This window comes from Aethalodelphis obliquidens, unplaced genomic scaffold, assembly GCF_003676395.1.
Source record: "Aethalodelphis obliquidens isolate GAN/ISIS:26980383/991018 unplaced genomic scaffold, ASM367639v1 scaffold5, whole genome shotgun sequence".
In the NCBI taxonomy this organism is placed as follows: Eukaryota; Metazoa; Chordata; class Mammalia; order Artiodactyla; family Delphinidae; genus Aethalodelphis; species Aethalodelphis obliquidens.
Window position 1 is genome coordinate 15,642,523 of NW_020837949.1, and position 13,267 is coordinate 15,655,789.

The 13,267-nt window shown below is 41.7% G+C and overlaps 1 protein-coding gene across 1 annotated transcript in view; it reads left to right on the forward strand.

Annotated features, from left to right (window-relative positions):
• DGKI (diacylglycerol kinase iota) overlaps window positions 1–13,267 on the forward strand; it is a 258,213-nt gene that overhangs the window by 52,975 nt on the left and 191,971 nt on the right. Inside the window, exons 9-11 of the mRNA XM_027101799.1 lie at window positions 696–756; window positions 10,812–10,925; window positions 12,388–12,525. Of these exons, the coding sequence (XP_026957600.1) occupies window positions 696–756; window positions 10,812–10,925; window positions 12,388–12,525 (313 nt within the window). The remainder of the gene's footprint in view (window positions 1–695; window positions 757–10,811; window positions 10,926–12,387; window positions 12,526–13,267) is intronic.

A 13,267-nucleotide genomic window follows, 5' to 3' on the forward strand; every position in this document is an offset into this window, starting at 1 on the left:
TGATGTTTTCTGGAATAGAGCCATTGAAATTGTCACTTAAGCAAACATTTTAGCGGGAACAGTATCATTGCATTTTCTTAAGACAACAGGAAAGATCTAATTTCAAGCAGACAAATTCAAAATAAAGAAAATTCAGTAATTCTTCCCTTTTGGGGCTGAGCAGTATAAATGGGGGTTTGAGTGTCAGCGGGTGAGTTGAGAGGGAGATGGAATTGTGGGTGTGGTAGTAATAATGCTAGTGGGGTGTCCTTCCTATCTCTCTGAAGAAGGTTTTCTAGGAGTAAGAGTGGGAAGTGTAGATTTGAAAAATAAATAGGTCTGGGAAAAGCTAATCAGATTTGATGTTCTTTGAGAAAGGAGGGAGAAGAATGGAAAGAAAAAGAAGGAATTTGACACTAGTGAGGAAAATAACGTGCGTTGACACATTAATAGGAATTATGGGAAATAAAACACTAGGGCACCCTAGAACCCCATTCCAGTGACGTTTGCTGCCAGCCCCTAATCCGATTGTTGGAACCAGTACTTGGTGACTACTCGGTGACTCGTTTTGAAGGTATTACCATTCTCGCGGTTATGCGTTTTCTCCAGTGACACCCTCCACGCCCCCCTTCGTTTTGGTGTGTTTTGGAATCGTGCTCTCTGCTATGGCCGGTGATATGCTCTTTTATTTACTTTTCCTTCTGTATCCTCTACAGGCTTGAATTATATAGGAAAGTACCAAATCTGCGGATTCTGGCCTGTGGTGGGGATGGAACGGTAGGTCCTTGAAAGAGAATCTAGTTCTTTCCCTTGTTTCTTCCATTTGTCTTTTGTTTTCCTTAAGACATTTCTCCTTCTTCATTCCCACCTCACAGTCTTTCCAATCCCCTCAAAATTCTGTCTCTCATGTGAATCCAATCCCCTAAGGGTTAGGAGGGACTTTGTTATTGCCCTCAAGGATTCATACATGATCTTTCTAAATGAGATTTCCCTCTCTCCACTAGGCTATATCCCTTCCTGTTCCACAAAGTAAGGATGTGGTCACATCACTAGAATGAGGATTGTAGGTGACTAAATTATTTTTAAAACAGAAACTGACCTATTTCCATATATTCTTAATAATTGGTCACAACTATGGAGAAGTATGTGTACACAATTGAATTATGGCTCTTTTTTTTTTTTTTTTTACTGGTGGAAATAAAACTTAGAATATTGGCTAACATTGGTTTGCATAAAGATCATAACTGGTTCCCTTTGTAGTCATTTTTGGAGAAAAGATGGAGTTGGGCTGAAGTTTAATATCACTGGTGTATTTTCCCTAGTTTGTCTCATCTGTTTCTCAATTTGCCCTCTACTTAGGTTGCTATATTTAGCAAAGGCAAATAATTGAGAATCGTGACATTTAGATTTTGCTGTCCAGTGTCTTTTCTTCTGTATTTGGAGTCTGATCTCATAGGATTTTATTATGAACTATCTTTGGCTTTTCTCTAATCTTCCTAATTAGAATGTTTTATTCTCAAAGGCAGCAATGGAATCTTCTAATTTTATCTCTCACAGCACGTGAACACTTAATGCAGCACTGGATACACATTATATACTAATAAACACAACCAGAAAAAAATAAAACAGTGATTGCACTGGTCCTTTAAGATTTTCTGTGGAGAGGAAAACATTTTTCAGTTGGGAAAGTAATGTTTACTATTCTTGGAGACTCTAATACACATTATTAGCTTATAAAATTCATTATAAAGTCTTAAAGAAGCCAAACCTATTTCACTTTGTTTAACCCAGTGTTTTCCAAAATTATTTGACTATGGGGATATGCCTGGTGTCCTGAATTCAGAGTCCTTCCTCTTTCTTGACTTAAGTGATTGTTACCTCAAATCCACATCGGTTGCCTGTTCCGTCTCCATATCTTGGGCTTCATCCTGGCTTGGCAGTTCCACCTTCCAAACTTCCCCATTATCCACTGCACCTCCCATCACCTCTCTCTGCCTCACTGCTTTCTTCTTCCTTTCCTCTACTCAGCAGATATGTGAAGGAAGCACTGTTCTAAGTTATGTGGTATTGAGGTATTCTCTGCAGTTAGGAAAGTGTTTGGAAACATGGGAATTCAAAGCATAAAGGACAAAGAAGAGAGCCAAGTCCAGACACTTGTGAAACATTTATAATTAGGAGTCAGAGCTGAATTTCAAAAGGAAAGTGGAAAGATAGAAGCAGAAGAACCACCAGTAGTCTATTCTGTCGAGGAAAAAAAAAAAAACCCAAAAGGAGTTTCAAGACAGAGGCAGTGATTACATTCTTAAGAAGAGACAGGAATTACTGTGGATTTGGAGACTAGGAAGTAACTGCTGGTTTTCAAGATATAGTTTCAAGAGAGTGTCTGGGACAAAACCCAGAATGAGAGAGACTTGGTACCTCCCTATTGGGTCCTAATGACCAGATCAAATCACAGTGTTGAATTTCTATACTCTCTGGTGCCATTAATGTCACTACTTGGCATGCAGACTGCCTTGTTCCCCAGCTTTTCTAGCATCTCTTCTTTAAATAGACCATATTAACGGGTATTCCACAAGGCTAAATGTAACTCTTCAATTATATTATAGGCACTTTTTCTTTTTTGGTACCTTATCTGTGATCCTAACTTCAATTTTCACATCCTTCTACATAACTCACAACTGCACTAGACGTTTATACATGGGTCCTTTACAACAGCCATGAAAAGTAGTGTATTTCCCCTAGAACTGATGCATACTTTTGAACTAGTTATTTTTCTCAGTGGTAACCTCTGTAGTCCAGTCATGCAGAATCAAAACTTTGCATATCTTTTTTTTTTTTTTTTTTGCGGTACACGGGCCTCTCACTGTTGTGGCCTCTCCCACTGCGGAGCACAGGCTCCAGACGCACAGGTTCAGCAGCCATGGCTCACGGGCCCAGCCGCTCCGCGGCACGTGGGATCTTCCCGGACGGGGCCACGAACCCGTGTCTCCTGCATCGGCAGGCAGACTCTCAACCACTGCGCCACCAGGGAAGCCCAAAGCTTTGCATATCTTATACCTTACGTAAAACCAGGTTTTGTTTTATTTTACCTTGTTAGATGTTTTGTAAAAGATATATGGGGTTTATGAAATGTTTATCAAGGTACGTGATTGACATTTTTATCAGTTTCGAATATGAAACTTTAAATTTTGAGTGTTTCTATAAAGAAGAGGCATCCTGATGGATGCATGAAGAAAAGCTGTTGGCTCGAGGCAAGTGAAGTGTCGGGTATATATGTGACATAAGGTGCTCACCCTTTATTTAGTGAGTGTATCTGTCACTGTAGAGGCTGTCAGAATTCTGTCAGTGACAAGGTCCCAGGAGGAATCAGATATGGAATATTTTTGATGGGTTAGGATGAGGATACGTTAACCCTCAATCACATTAGTGTGTGTACAAGGTCTTATTAAATATATAGACACGTTGCATTAATTGGAGAAAAGTTATTCGGCTTCAGTATGAGTTACTTTAATTTTATCCTGGTAAAAAGTGCAGGGAGGCAGGTACTGCAGTTGGAGGAGGAAGAGGTGCTTTGGAAGGTTCCCTAACTTCTTCTGAGACATTCTAAATCTGCAAGGGATACGTTTGGATCCCTAAGGGTCTTCACAGCTGTAGCATTATGTTAGTATAGACCATTGCTGTTCAAGAGAACTAGAATGCAAGCCGCATTGTTACATTTGAAGTTTTCTAGAAGGCACTTAGAAAAATCTAAGAAGAAGCAGGTTAAATTAATTTTATAATATATTTTATTTAACCCACTATGTCCAAGATATTATCATTTCAACATGCAATCAGTATAGTCATTCGTGGGATATTTTATGCTCAATTTGGACTGTCTTCAGAATCTAGCGTATATTTTAAATTTACAGCGCCTCCAGTTGAGATCAGCCATGTTCAAGCAGTCCGTCACCACACAAGGCCAGTGACGGCTGCAGAGGAAGGTGGCCCAGGTGTGGTCTCTTTGTAAGTGGTTTGCATAATCCTGAGGTTGTCACATAGTTGCAGGTTTCGAATGGGCTGGTCCCATCTTTGATCTCTAGGGTGAGAGAAAACTAACTCAGAATGATCTCAAACCTTCATGTTTTTAAACTAGAAACAGTCTCTTTGGTCACGGGGTAAATTTGTATTCTGTCCTCTCCTCGGCCACATCTCCACCCAGCCAGTTCCCCAGGGCTGCCACCTTGGTTAAATATCGAGGAGTGCATGAACTGAGACAGGAGGGTCACAGGTCCCTTCCCCTCATTATGGATCCTTAAGGTGAAACATGATCCCTCCGTACCTGCCCTTGGCCTTGATGAGCTGGGCTGGATCCGAAGGTCCACCCTTAACCCTGTTAACATCTTTCCGAAGGGCTGGGATTAAATGGACTTGAGCCACACACTTATGCTTATTTATGATTCCACTGGCTTCCCTAGATGAGGAGACATTCTACACAGTAGGCACCCCCACGCCCCGACTCACTACAGCCGGAGCAGGGAAGAAAGCATTATTATTCCCCTTTAATTGACGGGGCCAGCAGATGGTTCCACAGGCCTCTTCTCCCTCAGCACCCCGACGTCCCAGCCTCTCTTGAAGAAGAGCTTGGTACACCCCCAGTTGTCCTCTTGCCGATGAGAGGATGGATAGCCTAAATCTACATTCTGTTTCAAAAAAGCTCATACCTTGACTAGTATCTCGATTTTAAACATTTCTTTTAACACAGAGTGACTTTGTAAACTATTGAGTGCAAATATGAAAATATCGAAAGGAAGAATCATTGTGCACATGTAAGAAAGGGAACCCAGTTGTCAAATGCTGCGTTTTGATGATCTTTCTGGGTGCAGAAACGTTGCCCTCGTTCTCCTGTGATTTCTCCGTGTGGGTATCCCTCACGTTTCTGCCTGCAGATGATATGAGGAAAGGCAACTGTGCATCTGCTTCGTTCAGAGAAAATGTCAATTCACGGCCCTCTCCACCCCTCAGCCAACGCTAATGTTAGCATATTGCCGAATGAAAACATTGTTCCATGTGCACTTGGGAAATATTCAGTGATGGTTACAGCTGAACAGGGCCAGGGGGTGGCAGCATCAGGCAGCTGCTGCGGCTGCAGGTCTGGCTGGGCTGCTCTGCTCAGGGCCAAGCCCAGCACCCTGGTGTTCTAGCCCCGTCAGCCCTGCATTTCCTAACACAAAGGCAGAAAGGACCTCTGCCACCTGGAAGATGATCTTGCCCAATCCAGAGAGTTTTCTTCAGTTGTGATGGGAAAGATGCAAAGCGGTGTGTGTTGCAATTAATGAAGTTTAACTGAAGGGGTGCTGGTCAAGCTGGTGGAGAGGATCTGGGGTCATGCGAAAGCCCCAGCAAACACAGTCGCTGCCCACGAACCTGAAGTCTGGACTTCCAGCAGGAGCACGGTCCTGGGAAGGGAGGGCCTCCGATAACAGCTTTGGACCTTAAGACTTTTGCATACTTCTGCTTTCATAGGGGCAAGTACACGGATTATTACTCAAGATCTTTTATGTCTCCTGCTATTGTAGGTGTATTTGTTCCATATGCTCTCCCTCCCTCGCTCCCCCTCTCTCCCTCCCTCCCTCCCTCCCCCTCTCTCCCTCCCTCCCTCCCTCCCTCCCCCTCTCTCCCTCCCTCCCTCCCCCTCTCTCCCTCCCTCCCTCCCTCCCTCCCCCTCTCTCCCTCCCTACCTCCCCCTCTCTCCCTCCCTCCCTCCTTTTTATGCTGCAGTGCAGCTTGGCTTTTACTGTTTGTGATAGTCTATGAAAGAGAGATTTTTGTGACTTGATGGCAGTCAAAGGTGGGAGTGATTTGTGAACTTTGAGACTCAACTTTTCTTTAAGTAGAGAGACAGGAAGAGGGCATTTTGCTTCTAGGAAACTGGACCTTTATGGATGAAGTAAAGAAAGAGGAAGAAAAGTATATCTTAATCATAGCAGTTAATGTCAATTTAGCATTTCCTATTTGTCAGGCACGTGCTAAGCAATGTCTCCATGTTATTTAGTTGGTAAAATACCCCTATGAGGCAGGTACTGTTATCCCTTTTTACATAGGAGGGAACTTAGATTAAGTGACTCACTGGCTCCGTGAGTTTCGGTAGGTGATGGAGCCAGGCTTCAGACGCAGCTGGGCTCCTCGCAGCTCTGTGCCTTCCCTGCACACCTACGTTATGTTGCCTTCTGAGGAAGCTGGTTGTTGGGTAGTGACGATGTAGCTCTTGGATGAGAACAACTATTCAGGCGTTGTGCAAAGGAGAGATACGGGCCCACTTCAGCCAAAGAACTGTTAGCCTAACATGGATTGTACCTGAGGGAATTTCAAGCCAAAAAAAAGAAACCTCTGCTGTGAAAGGCAGGAGACGTTTGATGGCTCCGAGCGTTGTGTAATGATGAAGTACTAAGATTATCTGCTTGTATTCAGGGGAAAATTAACTAATTGAATAACGGGCTGTTGGAAAAAGAAGATAGAATCTATTTATGCATTTTTGTAAAGCAAATCAATTGAGAAGAAAGCGAAAATCAAAGGGTCCGGAGGGCTCATGGCATTTTGTGTGGAACCACACACCACAGTTTCATGTGCATTCTTGGCAACCTTCTCAGAAAACAAAAACAAAAACAGGAACAGCTCTTAAGGTTTGAATGAGGACAATTATACTGATCAAAGGACTATTAGAAGACACCTTATCAATTCGTGGAAGGTATGGGACACTTATTTCAAAGTTATTTGAAAATTATTTGTGTTTCATGGGCTGTGAATTATTCCTCTAACCTTCCCATCCATCTTACCATTAGCGTTCTTCCTGGGATTTAGAATCTCTCTCTGCAGGCTCGTGTTCAGAGGAAGTTGTTTTGCTGTGTTTGATTTTTCCTTTTTCTTTTTCTTTTTTTTTAACATCTTTATTGGAGTATAATTGCTTTACAATGGTGTGTTACTTTCTGCTTTATAACAAAGTGAATCAGCTATGCATATACATATATCTTCATATCTCCTCCCTCTTGCGTCTCCCTCCCACCCTCCCTATCCCACCCCTCTAGGTGGTCACAAAGCACCGAGCTGATCTCCCTGTGCTATGCAGCTGCTTCCCACTAGCTATCTATTTTACATTTGGTAGTATATATATACCCATGCCACCCTCTCAAATCGTCCCAGCTTACCCTTCCCCCTTCCTGTGTCCTGAAGTCCATTCTCTACGTCTGCGTCTTTATTCCTGTCTTGCCCCTAGGTTCTTCAGAACCTTTTTTTTTTTTTTTTTTAGATTCCATATATATGTGTTAGCATATGGTATTTGTTTTTCTCTTTCTGACTTACTCCACTCTGTATGACAGATCCTAGGTCCATCCACCTCACTACAAATAACTCAATTTCGTTTCTTTTTATGGCTGAGTAATATTCCATTGTGTATATGTGCCGCATCTTCTTTATCCATTCATCTGTTGATGGACACTTAGGCTGCTTCCATGTCCTGGCTATTGTACATAGAGCTGCAATGAACATTTTGGTACATGAGTCTTTTTGAATTATGGTTTTCTCAGGATATATGCCCAGGAGTGGGATTGCTGTGTCGTATGGTAGTTGTATTTTTATGATTTTTCCTTTTTCTTTCTCTGCCTCCTTTTACTAATCCTTTCTAGTAGTTTGAATGGTTTCAGGATCCTGAGAGTAGAGTCGGGTTTTGTTTAAGTGGCTAAGGCTCCCATCCTGCGGCCATGTCAGGGGTGTTTCAGGGGTGTCATTGAGCTCGTGGGAATTTGGACGCACTGTTAGAGAGAGGCTGTGTGCCTCGAGCCTTAAGGCATCCCAACTTTCTATGGGTTATGGCCTCAGGCAGTGATCCCTCACCCTCTCTTCTTGGCCTCCTTTCTGCTGGCCAGTGGGGAGCCTGGTTCATACACAGCCTCCTACCAGCCAGGGGTGAACTTTTATTCCCCCTAATCAGACAGAAGCCAAACTCCTGGTTTCCTCTGCTTGCCATTTTGTGCTTCATTTGTTTCTGGCCCATGAAGACTTTTTTTCCCTCCCATGTTTGTGTCTAGAGTGAAATGGGGTGTTGAAAGTGTGAACTCATAGCATTATCTTTACTCAGAAAAGATAGACCTATTTCAAATAAACATAACAAAAATCTCCCTAAAGGTAAATGGACTGAGGTCTGCATGATCATCTCTCAGAAGTTTTAAAGAGACTTCCTTCTTTTCCCTGCTCTGTATGGGATATTGAATTGGTTTCTAGAAAGTTCCACCGCATTTCTGAGAGTCTCTGTTTCTACTCAGGGCTGTTTACAGTCGCAGCCGGTGATCCCAGTTTGTTGGGATTTCTGAGTTTTCACATCCTTTTTAATGACTTTTAAATCCCCTTCCTGTAGTTTATTAGAGGCACCTGCTTTTACCGTGTCTAGTTTGTGCTTTCAGCAGCTCAGGAGCAATAGCTAACATAGTCATCAGCACTACTTTAGCATCTGGCATTTTTTCCCTTTACTTCAGTTAGCAAGGTTAGTGAGTATTGTGTAAGGGAAGAGCTAAAGAAGTGCTGGCTGGAAATCTAAGGACTTGTCTAGGAGCAAATCGCCCAGTTTGGGGGAAAGGGGGGATTTTGGACACTAGTGTAGGTCTGGATTTTTAGTTTACCACTTTGGATGAACATAGTGGTATCCCTTTCTAGAAGGTAAAGACAGTTTTAGATTTCTTGCCAGATGGGCAAGTTTGACATCCTGGGAAGTACTCGTCTTGGAGGAGAAAGGATTTTAGATGCAAGTCAACAGACCTGGCATGACTCCGACTCTGCCACTTTTGATTATTTTGTCTTGAGCAAATAACATGACCTCTGTGTACCTCAGTTAATAAATCTGCAAATTAACTGAATTTGACTAAGCAATTTCCAAGGTTTCCCCAGTGTTCCACGGGTTCCCAAGGTACATGCCATGGTCTCAGGGATGTTCAGGCCACATCTAGAGCTGGGTTTAGTTCTTTACTGAAAGGTCCCCTGCACCAGAGTGGCTAAGAGGTTGGCCTTTGGTGTGTGGCAAACCTAGCTTTGAATGTCAGCTCTACCTCGCACATGATTAAGGAGGTCACTAAACCTTCCAAGTCTTGGTTTCCTTATATACAAAATGAAGACAAAAATTATATCTATTGTAGAGAGTTGTTTTGAAGCTTAATAAGATAATTCAGTAGAAAAATTTGCTCAGGGACTAGCACATAGAAAGCAATCAGTATGTCTCTCTTTTTGTTAATTATAAACTCCTTGAGAGCAGGCATTCTGCCTTACCTATCTTAGTGTAGTTCATTTACCTTTTTATTTCAATTACTTAGTTCCATGTTTTATATGCAGTAGTGTTCAATAAATGTACAATTAAAGTACAATTTTTAAAAAAATTTTAAAATAATTATACAAATTTAGAATGAATACATGTCAAAAATTTATTTAGCTTATTTTTTCTTTTTTTTTTAAGAAGATGTTGAGGGTAGGAGTTTATTAATTAATTTATTTATTTTTGCTGTGTTGCGTCTTCGTTTCTGTGCGAAGGCTTTCTCTAGTTGTGGCAAGCGGGGGCCACTCTTCATCGCGGTACGCGGGCCTCTCACTATCGCGGCCTCTCTTGTTGTGGAGCACAGGCTCCAGACGCGCAGGCTCAGTAGTTGTGGCTACAGGCCTAGTTGCTCCATGGCATGTGGGATCCTCCCAGACCAGTGCTCGAACCAGTGTCCCCTGCATTAGCAGGCAGATTCTCAACCACTGCGCCACCAGGGAAGCCCTATTTAGCTTTTTAATAAAGGAATCAGCAAGATAATACAAGAAGAGGAAAATGATTATGTAGTTTATACCAAAATAATTTTTCTAAATTTGAGACAAAATTAGTTTATGCCCTTATGGGGGAATAGAACCATAACCTTTAAAGTGATCTCTTCTTGACATTTGTACCTCTGCAGGACAGAAATCCTCAAGTTAACCTACAGTCATAAAGTTCTTAGATAAGCCTGTGACACTACTCTAGAATGACATTGTGAGGATATGCAAGTTCCTTTTTGGTATTTCCAAGTTTGGGGTAATTTTTCTAAATAGTTATAATAAGACTAAACCCAAAGTATTATTTATCTTAGAAAAAGATTAAACAGGAATATGATTCTAGTATATAAGTATCTGTTTTCTGCCTAAACTTATAATAAGTACTAAGTTCATCCATAATTATGTTTTCATAATGTTTCATTAAGGGGAATGTAGGGGTATTTAGGAAAGCACGACTAATTTCTAAGATAACATGGAGAGTAACCATTTAATAAGTGCTTACATGGGCCATGCACCATAATGAGGGTTTTATGTATGTTTTAGTTTAATCTATAAACGATCTTGTGAGGTAGGCATTATCTCCATTTTGAAAATCAGATAAATGAGTCTGTGAGGTTAAATAACTTAATCAAGATTACGAAGCCAATATGAGCCAGAATTGAGGTTTAGTCTGCTCCTGAGTCTTAGGTTTCCTGCAGCGTCCTATGTACATACCTCCCTAAATTGTAAACTCTCCTGAATTTTAAAGTACATCTCTAGGTAACATACAGATGAATGGGTCTAGTTTTGCTTATATGATACAGCATATACAAAATGGTTCTTTTTCCTATAAGAGACTTGCCATTGTGAAACTGCTTGAGATAAGTGGTCTTTCAGTTCCCTGGTCACTGGATTAAAACATGCATGTTTTAAAGAAAAGTAGAACTATTCTGTTTGCTCCTTTTAAAGGCCCCTGTTCTCAGGTTGTCGTCTTTGTAACTTATCTGTCTTCCTTATATCTCTTCTGGTCCCCAAAATGTCTGTAGGTGGGCTGGATCCTTTCCATTCTGGATGAACTGCAGCTGAGCCCTCAACCTCCGGTTGGGGTCCTTCCTCTGGGGACCGGGAACGACCTGGCTCGAACTCTCAACTGGGGAGGGGTAAGAACTGCCCTCAGGGGCTGCCCATGTCATCCAGCAACAGATCTCCAAACCCATAGATGCTCAAGTGGAAGGGGCACATGCTACTCTTGTTCAAGGACCAAGTTAGAGTTGAGAATCAAGGTCCCCCATGAACCATGGTTTTATCTGGTGACTTCTTCAATTTAAACTTACAGTCAGCTAAAGAAGAAGGGAACATTTTATATTAAAAAAAAAATGGGGGTTAGTATACAGGCCTGGGGCTTTTTGAGGTACCCACTAAAGACAGAGGGTGGGTTGGCCTTAGGTCCTCATGTTAAACAATCACAGAGACTTGAATTGCTCCTGACCCCCAGTCCTCTCCAGAAGAGTGAGTCTGGTTCAGAGTTACAATCCTGGAAGAGTTATGGCTTTGTTTGAGCATTTAGATTTCTGGTCAGTGTCGTCATGATTTTATACAGGTTATACAGGTAACCAACTGTTGGTTATACAGGTAACCAACTGTCCTTTTCAACATGGAGCCAATTCGGGAAAGCTTGTTGAAAGTAATTTACCTGTCACTAACCAGCCATTTTATCATCATCATCATCATTATTTTTATCGTACTAAGAAAATAAGAAAGCACAATATACTAACATATGCTGCCCCACCAGCTTTTTAACTGCTCATATGAGACCATTGCCTGGGCTGAGCTCCATGAAAACTATCTTCAGATATTAGCAGATGTTACTCTGGCTTTTGGGTGCATTCACCTCCCATAGGTGATAATTATGTCCAGATATTAGCAGATATTTATTTGGCCTTGGATGAATTAACCTCCCATCGGTCTTTTTTTTTTAAAGTAAACATGGTATAAATCATAAATATATTTACATGAATCAGCTAAATGTATTATTGGTATTAATTCCTCTTATCCAAATCAGTGACTTGACTGTCCTTAATAATCGTGCTATCAGTAATGTGTGCTCAAGGAGTAAGTAGCTAGCTCCCTGGCAGGGCTATTCCTCAGTCAGACTTGCCCTAGGTCCTGGAAGGAATGGTGTCCTAGTACAAGGTCAGGGAGAGGTGAGTGAAATGGAACGTCAGTGGAAGAAATTGTCTAGCCGATGTCACCTTGATTCTTTTCCCGCTTTTCCACATACACTTGTTCTGTGTATCCTCCAAATTCCTCTAGTTTTCACTTTTCACTCTGATAAAAACAGCCATCCAGCATGGATCTCAAAAGCCTGCCGGTGGCCGTTGGTTCTTGGTGCTGGCAAAAGTCATTCCTCAGCTCAAACCAGCTAGAGTTAGTATTTCTGTGCACATTACCCATGCCTATTGTCTTAAATTCTAAGTACCTCGAGGAAAACAGTTTACTCTCCCAGCCTTGCTAATTGCAAAATAAACAGCTGTAGAACAAGGGCTCTGCCTTGCATGAAATACCTTTGGCTGTACTGTTCCCTTCTCCAGACAGCAATGTGTGTGCTCTTTGATTCCTTAGGGCTACACTGATGAACCTGTTTCCAAGATCCTTTGCCAAGTAGAAGATGGGACGATTGTACAGCTAGATCGCTGGAACCTCCATGTGGAAAGAAACCCAGACTTGCCTCCAGAAGAACTTGAAGATGGCGTGTGTAAGGTTAGAGAGTTCTTCCTTCAGCAGAAAGCTAACCCTGGAGTATCTGCCTGAGTCACAGGAAATACGTTCCTGGCTGGAGGGTCATGTGCTGATTCCTTCCTATGAGATGACAGGACGGTGTTTGAGTTGACGGCTACTAGGGCTATGAGTATAACACTTCCTGATGATTCTGCCCCGTAGACTTCTAAAGACCAAGATTTCCTACCTACTTCCATAGCGCAGGGAGCTGTTCTCTGTCCTCAAATTCCACACCAGAAAGAAATATATCAGTTTTCTAATCTTTCAAATTCATTGCAAACTCTTAACCTATGAGAAGTTAAAAAAAAATCGTATGATCTGAAGCATCAGGCACAGGGTCTTTCAAAAGAAAGATAAATGCCTGAGATTTCTGGTCTGATAGCAAATATTTCAATTTCATCACGTGATTGGGACATCAAGATGCCTAAATAAATGTTTGACTTAGTGTTTTTCCTTCAGTGATTGAACTTGTATCTCAACCCAAGACAAACCAAGGGACATAATTGTAAAAATGCTACTATAGAGCTTCAGGGGAACATTTGGCTTTAAGTTCTGGCCTCAATCTCAGATAAATTTGATAGGTTTCTGAGTAGACACTTGCTTTCTATTACTTTCCGCTTTCCTTCTACAACAGTGTTTTCAAATTTTTGTTGTGTAAGAATCTCCAGGTGTGCCTATAAAATGCAGATTACAAGGTCGTATTCCCAGTGATTCTGATTAAGTA